The sequence below is a fragment of the Pinus tabuliformis genome, chromosome X (assembly GCF_031772625.1).
Source record: "Pinus tabuliformis cultivar Carrire ecotype Pingquan chromosome X, CPIR1, whole genome shotgun sequence".
NCBI classification, from domain to species: domain Eukaryota; kingdom Viridiplantae; phylum Streptophyta; class Pinopsida; order Pinales; family Pinaceae; genus Pinus; species Pinus tabuliformis.
The window spans coordinates 1,476,169,367-1,476,182,277 of NC_142308.1; the positions used below are offsets into that span (position 1 = coordinate 1,476,169,367).

Below are 12,911 nucleotides of genomic sequence, written 5' to 3' on the forward strand. Positions count from 1 at the left end.
CTCCCTCTAATTGTCTGTTGGGGAATCTGGCTTACCAAGAATAGCACTATTTTCCAGGATGCATCGACTCATTGGCTGGCCACATGCAATTATATCGTTGTTGTTTATAATTTGATTCCTGAAGATACTGACCACCACCACGCCCGGGTCATCAATCCGAAAGTAATAGACATGAACATCCCATAGGCTTACTTCTATGGTTCGGCTCAAACCAATGGCTGTGGGGGGGGGCAGTGCTTCATATAAACGACTCACACTTCTTCAATATCAAAGTGGGCTTAGGGAGAGGCAACAACTATGCTAAACTAAATTTCCTAAGATACCTTCTCATATCTGCACTGGAACAAAATAGCCACATGATACAGTTCTTTGGGGACTCACAGCTTGTTATAAACGAGATCAACTTTGCATATCATTGTCACTTGCACACACTAAAGGGTTTATTGAATGAGGTCATCACTCTAGAATCACAATTTGATTTTATTGTATGCTCTCATATATACAGGGAAAGGAATGCAGTGGCTGAATTTCTTTCCAAAGAGGCCACGTAGCATAACAGAGGGCAGTGGTTGATACAAGAATTCAGAGATCGAGTGTTCTACCAGTTTTTTCATCGACCATTCATTGAGATGGATGGGAATATATCGGAATGATCTCCATAAAATCATTCGTCTTTTTTGCTTTTTGTTTCAACCTTTTGCTTACAGGACAGTTATGCTTATAACTTTTTAAGTAAATATTATGTTGTTATTGTAAATATTGAACTATGACACTGTACTGATCTGAATGGTTTATCCATATAATGGTGACTGCATCTCACACATGCTGAAGATACAACATGTAATTTTCTTATAATTAATGAAAATTGCCCTTTTTTCTTGGTGAAAAAATATTCATTAATTTATAAATATTAATATTAATAAACAATAAAATATTATAATTATGAATATAATATATATAAATTTACACTTATAATAAAATATTATAATTATGAATATAATATTTATAAATTTACACTTATAATTAGGTATAAGCCTAATTATAGATGAGTGCAGCAGCCTCTTGGACCTATGGGACCGTGGCATAGACATGTGAGTCTGTATCTTTATATTCCTGCTCCCATGAATTTGAGGCCCCTCTTTGTGCCATTTTTCTGACAAAATTTTCAGGCTGAAACAAATGCTAGCTCATTCTCATATCAGAAGTGAATGCACACCTCTTGGCAGTCAAAGATTGGCATTCCTAACGATCTAATTGTATGCATCTTGATCAAATCTTGGAAGAGCATTCTTCTCGTCTACAAAGACCCAGCTTTCCTAGTTGCAAGGATGACCTGTTTGATCAGCTTCTCTGGGGAGCTTTGTGCATCTCCTGGCTATTCCCAATCCTTCATTTCAATGCAAGTAAAATTGAAAATCACCCCATGCCTACCAAACATGGAAGCTATTGGCTGATACCCATCTCTGAACCGGGTATTATAATATCCAGTGGCCATGTTAATGTAATAAAGGCTAATTGTACTGCACTGGAAGTCATGTTACTGTAACAAAGACTAATTATGCTAAGTTGGCATAGCCATTAAAACCCTATATTTGCACAAGATCACATGGAGGAGCAGGATAGGTGAAATAACACATTAGTTTAATTCCAACAATAAGTATGTTTTACATTCAGATTTTGCCTACTCTACAAAAAAGTGTGCTTTAGGCCTAATTATGCATGAGTGCAGCAGCCTCTTGGACCAATGGGACCGTGGCATAGACAAATGAGTCTGTATCTCTATGTTCTTGCTCCCATGAATTTGAGGTCCCTCCTTGTGCTATTTTTCCAACAAATGAGACAAATAACCTCCAATTTTCAGGCTGAAACAAATGCTGGTTCATTCTCAAATAAGTGAATGCACACATGGCTTCCACTGTGGTGTTGTGACCATCTTCTGGCAGTCAGAGATTGGCATTCCTAACGATCTGATTGTATGCATCTTGATCAAATCTTGGAATAGCATTCTCCCCGGCTAGAGTGATCCTTTAAACCTTCATCAACATTTCAACTATTTCTGTTGAAAATAGATTCCACTATCTGAACGAAGACTACATTAAACAAGCAAACCATGGAAATCAAATGTATCTCATGCCATATATTTAACCTTAATGCATACTGCACCTGGTAACAAGCTTCCTTAAACTAACAAAAAAAAAACTCGTTAGGCTTACTGTATATGGAGCAGTTGCAGGGCTTACAACTAGAAAACAAGACTGTAAACTTAAAACAAACAAGTGAAAGAAGGCTACATTAAACAAGCAAACCATGGAATTCAAATGTATCTCATGGCATATTAACCTTAATGCACACTGCACCTGGTAACAAGCTTCCTTAAACTAACACGAAATAACTCGTTAGGCTTACTGTATATGGAGCAGTTGCAGGGTTTACAACTAGAAAACAAGACTGTGAACTTAAAACAAACAACAGAACGAGACCCATTAAACCTTTGTTACCAAAGACAACCATTTGAGTCTTGACCATGTAAGATAGTACACTCATAATGTAAATTGTAATGGTCTGTTCCCTCTCTTGAGTGTGCCCAATAGCTATGGTTAATTTCAAAAAACCTTGCAAAAGTAGGGTCTGTATGTAGCCTTCCGATTGACAAGCTTGCATCTGCAAAAATGAAAAGCACAAATTAACTAGTTTGGATATCCTATTTGTTTTGATGGCAGGTTACTTGCCTTTTCATGAATCAAATCTTCTGATCAACCCAAAGTTACATACTTTTGCTGTATCTACTTTTCTTTTTAGCACTTCTATAAAAATGGAACCGAATGACTGACGTGATGCTACTGAACTGTAGATTTATAAAGCTGATTTCACCTGCCCTCCATGGTTTTCTTCTGGTGCAAAAATACTGATTTTGAGAATTTTGGATCCAAAGCCAAAGACAGTAAGTGAAATGGTATTGAATTGTATCCTATAACATTGCAAATATGTTCAGCTTGTCCCATGGATTACCTTCACTGTTATTTGAATCCATCTCATACTTGACAGCAATAGAATTTGAAAAGATTAAAAAGTCATGGATTTCTGTGTGACGAGATTGCTATTTTTTTGGAATGAGCTTTGCAACAAAACATGCACATTTATATCCTCCATTGGTACCTTAGATTTTAGAGAATGAATGTTTTAAAAAGGGTTACAAGCCACCCAAGTGCTTCAAGAAGGAGATAATTCGGATGAAGTAGATGTTTTTAATGACACAGAAAGGTAAGATCTCGTGTGTGAAATGTTGTTTTTCAAATTCTGAATATTCAGGGAACAATCTTTTGACTAGGTTTTTGCTACTTCTTTTATTTAGGATCATATTGTCAAAGAGAAGAAAGAAACACAGCCTGTGTTAATAAATGCATTTGAATATATCTCCATGTCACAAAGCTTCAACCTCAAGAATTTGTTTGAAAAGCATATTGTAAGTTATAAAAAGCTAACGCAAGTTATTATGTGTTTGAATTACTATAAGAGGTGTTCTATACCGTCGGATGGAGAAGATCCCTGAGGCTGTGTTTTTGTCTTTATAGTACTACATGTAGAGAACAATTAGTTTTGCATAGCTCTAGGATATATTACAAAATAAAAAGTATAAAAACAACCAGTTTAGTATAGATCCACATTAACTTTGGAATTACATGCCAACATAGTTTTACTTCAACTTTAGATATGCCTGTGTTAAATTTTGACTTTTTTAAGCTTTAGCAGGGTCAAAAACACGAACTGCAATGAGTGCCAAGAAAAATTGATATATCTGAGTACCCAGTAGATCTGGAATAATATGGCTCCGAGTTTGTATAATCTCCATCTATCGCTTGGAACTGCAAGGAGTGCCAAGAAAAATGAATATTTCTGAGTACCCAATAGATCTGTAATAATATGGCTCCGAGCTAGTATAATCTCCATCTATCGTTTCTTAATAGATCTGGATTAATAAGGATTTAAAGCTATTAAGGAAATGTAGTTAGAAAATATCAAATGGAGAGAAGTAGTTGTAAGAGATTTTTTTATTTGACTCTTCTATTTGTGAGAGACCGAGTAAGATACTTGTATTCAAATCACTCTTCAGAAGCTATAATCAATGGTTAAAAAATATTTATGCATAAAAACAATACATTTTACAGTGTTTCCATGAAAAGTAACACCAGCAAAATTTAACCCCAAAGTCTTTCTTTATTATTGAGGAAAAAAATTACACAATCTTTTTGTTAGGCACACGACTTAAAGGTCGGATGGATCAACTGACAGGGAAAACCCATTTGTAATAGACCTTCACAAACTATCCATTTCTGCGACACAGACATAACACAGCAGACCATGCAATTTGTAATAAAATAACATAACCAAATAGTTAGTATTATTCCCAAATTACTTTTACATAGACTCGATCTAGAACACTAGGATTCGTCTAAGATCCTAGCGACAAAATCCATTCCAGCTTTGGGGTAAGACTGAAGGAAAACTCTGCCGACCATCAGAGAATAGATCGATGAGACAAAAAACCTCCCAGAATGGAGATTGTCACTAAAAAAATAAGTTTACCTAGGTCGTTACATATATGACACGGATCTGCTGAGATTATTTACATTATACACCTGCAAAAAGGGTTTACATAATATTTTGGAAGTCTAGCTGATGACTATAGTTGTACAACACGAACACATCGATTTGACGATATCCCTTCTACGAAAAAAAGGTGTACTATTATGGATCATTGACATGTAGTGTTCAACACTCCCTTTATCCATGTCAAAGAGCAAAAAATCAACACAAAACCAAAAAATCAAGTCACAAAACAAAATGATTTCTCACAATAAATAGAGTTGAAGTTGTATGAGCATCGACTTCACTAAAGGGATCATCAGCCAACTGAATCCTCTATTTTTGTCCTCCACCCATATTCAATTCTCTCTCCCCAACCTCTATTATGTCTCCATGAGCAAAACTCTCTATATCCTAATCTAATGTACAATCTTTTATTGCCTTCATGTACTGAATTTTGTCCAATGGTTTCCCATAGAATATGTTATCTTTGACAGTCCCACTCTGAATCCAAGCTGTTTGTGCAAGTAGGCAACACTACCATATACTTGAACCGGCACGCAGTGCAATCAAAAAGTTTATGGAAGAACTTCTATATAAATATATGTGCTACAAAACAAACTATAGAAAGCAAAGAAACTGCATCTAAAATTTTGTCGAACTATTAAATGGTTAGTGCTGCTCAAGAATAGTTTATGTTCAACTTACATCTCCTGAATTTTTTGGGATTTCTCCAACAATTGTATATAGCCGAGCAGATTTCACTGATCCCACTGAGCCACAAATTGCTACCTTTTCTCCCTTTTTTAATTTGCAGATTTATTCCCTTCAATGTTAGTTTTTGCAGTGAAGACTCCCGGTCCCAACTGAATATACCTTGAAGAATTTCGATGATATACTGGGATCCAGCGAGTGCTTTCCTCACAACAACATCTTGTCTCAGCTCAGCATCTTGTAATAACTTGTCCAGACGATCTAGGAAAACTTTAACTTGAATTAATATAGCCAAAACGTCAGCTAGCATTCTCACTGGCTCTTGCATGACATGGAATATTGCAAGACTGTAAATATGGACATGGCAGTTAACAGTGGATCACCTATGATAGCACACCCTGCAAAAACCATAGATGCAGTAATGATGGGTGACATCCAGTAGAGTATGGTGCCATGTGTTCTATTAACCTGTGCAGAAAACAACAATTTGAGCTCGACAACTCAAAAATTTTCTATGAACTCTTTGAATTTTTCTTCCCATGCTTGTAATTTGATTATTTTCGTACTATTGAAAATTTCATATGTTATTTTGAGTCGTTCATCTTATGTAGTCATGAGCTCAGCTTGGCACTTCTAGAGGAATTTTGATAATCAAAGCACATCTAGGATTCTTTTTTATAATCAAAACACATCTTCTAGGATCCCTTTCGGCTTAATAGCGGACTTGTCAACCATTTGAAGAACAATGGAGGTTTGCCTTGACATCCTTTGAAGATTTAAATTCTCCATGATGTCTTTCGTCATGACATTGATGGCTCCTCCCAAATAAATATAAGTGTACTCTGGGATGAGTTCTTCTCTATGCAAACATCTACAACAGGTCATGGAGCAATTCTCCCAGATAGAACTGGATCTGCATCTGCCTATCGGATTACTGGTTGCTATATCAGCAACAAGAGCATTAGATCTGTTATCTCATCTATAGGTGTTGCTAGATGTGAGCTGCAGGAAAGTGAAGCTAAGTGAGCAGAGGGTAAACTGCTTCATGTAGTTGGGCGCTGGCGTCCTTGGTCAATAAAAACAACATGAATCAGTAATTCGGCTGGTATACTGTATGCATACTTGATTTAACTAATTATCAAACGCATCATACACATTATTCATATATACCCCGGCTTTGAGATGGTACAGTTACTTTGGTTTATTTTCATTTAGATAAATATTAAGATTATCATGTAAATAGAAAAGCTTCGTTCTATCGAAATAACAATTAATAACAACGCCATATATAATTTCCAGTATTATGACTACCCCTTACAATGATAAATCTTCCTTCTCATTGCACAAACTGCTTCTGCTTGCTTCGCTTTTCCGGCTTCTTCTTGCTTGGCTTTTCACGTAATAATTTGGCACATCCAGAGGCATCGAGCTCCTCCAATCACGTACACTGTTCAACACCTTCCACTTCTTCTAGCTCCAATCACCTAGAAACATTTAGCACTCTAAGCCTTGTCAACTGCTCCAACCCCCTTATGCCCTTCAGCTTCACACATTCATGTGCGTGAAATTCCTCCAAAGAGGTCAACGTTTCCATCCTCGGCAGCTCTTGGAGCTCTGAGCACCTACCAACATTGACCAGCCGAAGCTTTGTACACTGCTCCAAACCCCTTATGACCTTCACCTTCACACATCTATATGCCTGAAACTCCTCCAAAGAGGTCAACGTTTCCATCCTCGGCAGCTCTTGGAGCTCTGAGCACCTACCAACATTGACCAGCCGAAGCTTTGTACACTGCTCCAAACCCCTTATGACCTTCACCTTCCCACATCTATATGCCTGAAACTCCTCCAAAGAGGTCAACGTTTCCATCCTCGGCAGCTCTTCGAGCTCTGAGCACCCACCAACATTGAGCTCCCGAAGCTTTGTACATTGCTCCAACCCCCTTATGCCCTTCAGCTTCACACATTCATGTGCGTGAAACTCCTCCAAAGAGGTCAACGTTTCCATCCTCGGCAGCTCTTCGAGCTCTGAGCACCTACCAACATTGACCAGCCGAAGCTTTGTACACTGCTCCAACCCCCTTATGACGTTCACCTTCACACATCTATATGCCCAAAACTTCTCCAGAGAGGTCAACATTTCCATCCTCGGCAGCTCTTCGAGCTCTGAGCACCCACCAACATTGAGCTCCCGAAGCTTTGTACACTGCGCCAACCCCCTTATGCCCTTCAGCTTCACACATTCATGTGCGTAGAACTCCTCCAAAGAGGTCAACGTTTCCATCTTCGGCAGCTCTTCGAGCTCTGAGCACCTACCAACATTGACCAGCCGAAGCTTTGTACACTGCTCCAACCCCCTTATGACCTTCACCTTCACACATCTATATGCCTGAAACTCCTCCAAAGAGGTCAACGTTTCCATCCTCGGCAGCTCTTCGAGCTCTGAGCACCTACCAACATTGACCAGCCGAAGCTTTGTACACTGCTCCAACCCCCTTATGACCTTCACCTTCACACATCTATATGCCTGAAACTCCTCCAAAGGTCAACGTTTCCATCCTCGGCAGCTCTTCGAGCTCTGAGCACCCACCAACATTGAGCTCCCGAAGCTTTGTACTCTGTTCCAAACCCCTTATGACCTTCACCTTCACAAATCTATATGCCTGAAACTCCTCCAAAGAGTTCAACGTTTCCATCCTCGGCAGCTCTTGGAGCTCTGAGCACCTACCAACATTGACCAGCCGAAGCTTTGTACACTGCTCCAACCCCCTTATGACGTTCACCTTCACACATCTATATGCCCGAAACTTCTCCAAAGAGGTCAACGTTTCCATCCTCGGCAGCTCTTCGAGCTCTGAGCACCCACCAACATTGAGCTCCCGAAGCTTTGTACACTGCGCCAACCCCCTTATGCCCTTCAGCTTCACACATTCATGTGCGTGGAACTCCTCCAAAGCGGTCAACGTTTCCATCCTCGACAGCTCTTCGAGCTCTGAGCACCTACCAACATTGACCAGCCGAAGCTTTGTACACTGCTCCAACCCCCTTATGACCTTCACCTTCACACATCTATATGCGTGAAACTCCTCCAAAGAGGTCAACGTTTCCATCCTCGGCAGCTCTTCGAGCTCTGAGCACCTACCAACATTGACCAGCCGAAGCTTTGTACACTGCTCCAACCCCCTTATGACCTTCACCTTCACACATCTATATGCCTGAAACTCCTCCAAAGAGGTCAACGTTTCCATCCTCGGCAGCTCTTCGAGCTCTGAGCACCCACCAACATTGAGCTCCCGAAGCTTTGTACACTGCTCCAACCCCCTTATGCCCTTCAGCTTCACACATTCATATGCGTGAAACTCCTCCAAAGAGGTCAACGTTTCCATCCTCGGCAGCTCTTCGAGCTCTGAGCACCTACCAACATCGACCAGCCGAAGCTTTGTACACTGCTCCAATCCCCTTATGACCTTCACCTTCCCACATCTATATGCCTGAAACTCCTCCAAAGAGGTCAACGTTTCCATCCTCGGCAGCTCTTCGAGCTCTGAGCACCCACCAACATTGAGCTCCCGAAGCTTTGTACACTGCTCCAACCCCCTTATGCCCTTCAGCTCACAGCACCATCTGACATTTAGCAGCCGAAGCTTCAGTGTATGCTCCAATCCAGATATGCTCTTCAGTTTCACACAACTGTCTGTTATCAACTCCTCTAAAAATTCTGCCAGCTGCAAAGGTACCTGCAAATATTCAAGGTTCAACGACAAGAAAGATATTAGAAAACCGTTGGCGGTTCAATCTCGAGAAAAGACGACGTTCGATATCTATTGAGACGTTGTGGCACGATATTAATATCGCCTACACATACCAAGATAACACAACAAATTTCTAATTACCTGTGATTGGTTTTCAGTTTGCCACAATGTATTGAGATCGCTCTCAGACACATCTAGATGCCTTAAATTTTTCACGGACACCCAGGAAGGCAAAGAAGAGTATGGACACTTTCTCCAACGCAACCATAAGATGCGTTCCATATCTGCCGACTTCACCATCCCCAAAATGCGCTCCATAACATCATATTCAGTATCAATAATTCGCAACCTCATCGTGCCAATACGGCGCAAGATATCATCACCATAGTTATTATAATCACTTCGATCCATCTTAAGTCCCCGCACCATTTGACCCTTTTTGAAAACGATGGTTATTTTTGGAAAGTACGATGAACTAAAAACCGATCCAAACTTTTATGAATTGAACAACTAATCTATAAATTGATTGATTTACTGAACACTTACAGATGGTTGCTGCGATAAATAATCAATAACGTCCTCTGTCCAACGCCAAAGACGAAAAGGCGACGTTTTCTCCCCGATTTCTCTTCCCAAATCTCGCAGATGGTCATGCATATGGATCAAATTCGAACTGTCCACTTCCACGAGACATCTATCCTGTAGATTTTGAAAACCCCGCCTTCCTTTCCAGTCTGATGCATTCCATATGTTTATGGCTGTATCTCTGTTTTGTCCACTGAGAAAGAATGCGATGTCTAGGAATATCTGTTGCTCCTGGGGATCGAGGGCATCGTAACTAATTTTAAGGCTTCCCTTTACCTCACTGGGAAGACTCCCCAGTTCGTCTTCCCACTCTGATCTCTCTTCTTTTCCATAAAGATGTGCCCCTATCACTTTCAATGATAAGGGCAATCCATTACAATATTCTACAAACCTATCTGTAAGATCTTGAAACACTTGAGGCGGATAGTTTGGTTGAAGGCATGGGAGCAGAAGAGCTCTCGCGAGTATCGTGTGTCAAGCCCAGTTAGCTTATAAATGGATTGTATCTCCACTCTTGCGCTTCTGAGAACATCCTTATTTCTAGATGTAATCAATATTAAACTCCCAGCAAGGAAATCATGAGTTTCAAGGGGCAAAAATGCTCTGACCTGATCCTCATGGTCTACGTCATCTAAAACTATTAAAGCTTTAGAAGATTTGAGATGCTCTGTGGGCATCTCTTTAGCTGCATCAACCCCTTCTACTGGATTATGGGATCGAGTCAAAGACTTAGAAGGTTTGAGATACTCAATGAGCATCCCTTTACCTTCATCAACACTGTATATTGGCTTATCGATTCGAGCCAAATCCTTCAAAAGTTGTGTCTGCAGCAAAGTTAAAGACCCATCTTTGATGTCAGATAAAAAGCAGGATTTAGGATAATCTGATTTCTTCCTATTGAAGAACTGTTTTGCTAACGTTGATTTTCCTACTCCACCTAACCCTGTGATCCCCACAATCTGAGGTTTTCCGCTTTCCGGTTGCTGCAACAGGACTGTATTCTCAAAGTCTGACATCTTGTCATCCAAACCTGTTGGATATTCGGCCACGTACAGGTCTGGTTTTTTCACCATTTTCGACAAACATTCAACTACCTTGTCTAGCAGCTCCAAACCCAACTCCTCACTGGTTATTGACAAGAAAATAAATAAAACTAGTGAGATAAACGTTTATGTCTATTTATCAAAAATAAAATACTGCCATATCGAGAAAGTCAAGGCTGAGTTCTCACCCATTGCGCTCCTCCAACTCGAAACCGTGATTGTATGAAACCCTAGAAAGTGCTTTTCTCCAATTTTCAATGGTGTTGGAGTCATGTCGCGGCGTCCCATTATCATTTGTCTTCTCTGCCAGTTGTTTTAGGTTTTCAGCATACTTTCCCTTCGTCCACCGAAGGTCAGCAGGCGTGACACGGTAAAACACAGGGACAATAGGAGTATTTGACTGCAACATCCATACGAGTTCATCTAAGCACCAACGTGATTCAGCATAATTAGGAGAGAAGATCGCCACATGGACGGTGGCAGTTTTAATAGCATGTTCTATTTGATCAACGAAATTGTATCCGGGTTGCATTTCAGGTTGATCCAGAAATGCCCTCAAACCTTTGTCGTGAAGACGAAGGTAGAGAGACCTGGCGAAGGTTTTCTTGACATCATCACCTCTATGGTTGATGAAAACGTGGTACGACTGAGAAGCGGTGGAGGCGGAGGCAACGGTGGAGTCGCATGGATCGGTGGAGCTGGATGCTCCCACCGCGGCGCTGGAGGCGGAGGCAGCGGTGGAGGAGGATGCGGCGCTCGAAGTGGATGCACCCAGTACAGCAGTGGAGGCGCATGGATCGGTGGAATAGTATGCACCCACTTCCGCGGTGGTGGCGTAGGCAGCGGTAGAGGATGCTGTAGTGGAGGCGAATGAACCCACTTCCGCGGTGGAGGCGGAGGCAGCGGTAGAGGATGCTGCAGTGGAGGCGGATGCAGCAGTGGAGGCGCATGGATAGTTGGAGCAGGATGTGGACGATGCGGCGCTGGAGGCGGAGGCAGCGGTGGACCATGCGGCGCTGCAGGCGGATGCACCCAATACAGCAATGGAGTCGCATGGATCGGTGGAGTAGGATGCACCCACTTCCGCGGTGGAGGCGGATGCAGCAGTGGAGGCGCATGGATAGGTGGAACAGGATGCACCCACTGCAGCGCTGGAGGAGGAGGCAGCGGTGGAGGAGGATGCGGCGTTGGCGGAGGCGCATGGATCGTTGCAGCAGGATGCACCCACTTCTGCGGTGGAGGGGGAGGCAATCGTTGGGGAGGATGGTGCAGTGGAGGTGGAGTCGGAGTCTGGGGCAAGGATGCAACAAGATGAACCCATTGCAGTGTTAGATGTGGTGGCAACTGTGGAGGATGCAGCGGTTTGCCAATTGGTAAATAGAAATGGGAAGGGATGGTCGACACAAATTTCAAGGGATGAAAATGAATCAGGGGTTTCGAAAAGCCTGAATCGTCTCGTGTGCATATATATGCATCTAACCTTAGAACAAGCCCTTCACCGTGGTTAATGCGCGGTTATGCACCCACTGCATCTCTGTCGCTTCGTTCCGTCCGTGGGGCCTGGCTTCGCTGTGTCTTTGATTTCGTTGGTTTCCCAATATCATAATATACTGGAATTTGGATTTTGGATTTTTAATAAGAATTTTTGGTGGTTCCTATTTCGTAGACTATAGAAAAGTAAATGCTAGCTGACATGCCAGGCATTTACCTTTCGTCCTCTTTCTCATTTACCTTTCGTCCTCTTTCTCCTGCTATCTCAATTTGTCAGCTGTGAAAGAGAGGGCTAAAGGTAAATCCCTAACATGTCAGCCAGCATTTACTTTTCTATAGTCTACTAAATAAGAGTTTCCGAAATTTTTGGCCACCTAGATTTGCATACTCTACTGCTTTCAACAACTAAAATACTGAAATTTGAATTTTCAATAGGAATTTTGGCCACCTCGATTTTGCGTACTACTCTGCTTAGTTAGAATTGGAATTTCAAAACAAACTCATTTCTCAAATGTGATGAGTGTCACATATATTTCACCCGTTTTAACATTTCGAAGGACTCATCTTTACAGTATTGCAAATCTTTTAAATATATTTGATAGGCAAATCACCGAGACGACCCAGTGTATACGTTCACCTCCCACCTTTTCCCAACCTGCGTCCGTTTGGTATTCATGTATGTTATGCTATTGTAACTGATAGTAAGCACTATACATAATGCTATGTTCATGTTGAAATAGTA

At 41.3% G+C, this 12,911-nt stretch overlaps 2 protein-coding genes across 2 annotated transcripts; both read right to left on the bottom strand.

Moving 5' to 3' along the window:
- Positions 1–7,687: 7,687 nt before the first annotated feature.
- Positions 7,688–10,014, bottom strand: LOC149145580 (uncharacterized). The gene is made up of 3 exons (XM_089449604.1): positions 9,597–10,014; positions 9,192–9,485; positions 7,688–9,035 (listed from the first exon to the last, which is right to left on the bottom strand). The coding sequence occupies exons 1-3, from the start codon at positions 9,705–9,707 to the stop codon at positions 7,818–7,820; spliced, it is 1,623 nt and encodes a 540-aa protein (XP_089305730.1). The 5' UTR covers positions 9,708–10,014; the 3' UTR covers positions 7,688–7,817.
- LOC149145581 (TMV resistance protein N-like) lies at positions 9,865–12,125 on the bottom strand. Its single transcript, XM_089449603.1, has 2 exons — positions 10,867–12,125; positions 9,865–10,760 (listed from the first exon to the last, which is right to left on the bottom strand). The coding sequence occupies exons 1-2, from the start codon at positions 11,997–11,999 to the stop codon at positions 10,019–10,021; spliced, it is 1,875 nt and encodes a 624-aa protein (XP_089305729.1). The 5' UTR covers positions 12,000–12,125; the 3' UTR covers positions 9,865–10,018.
- Between the last annotated feature and the right edge of the window lie 786 nt (positions 12,126–12,911).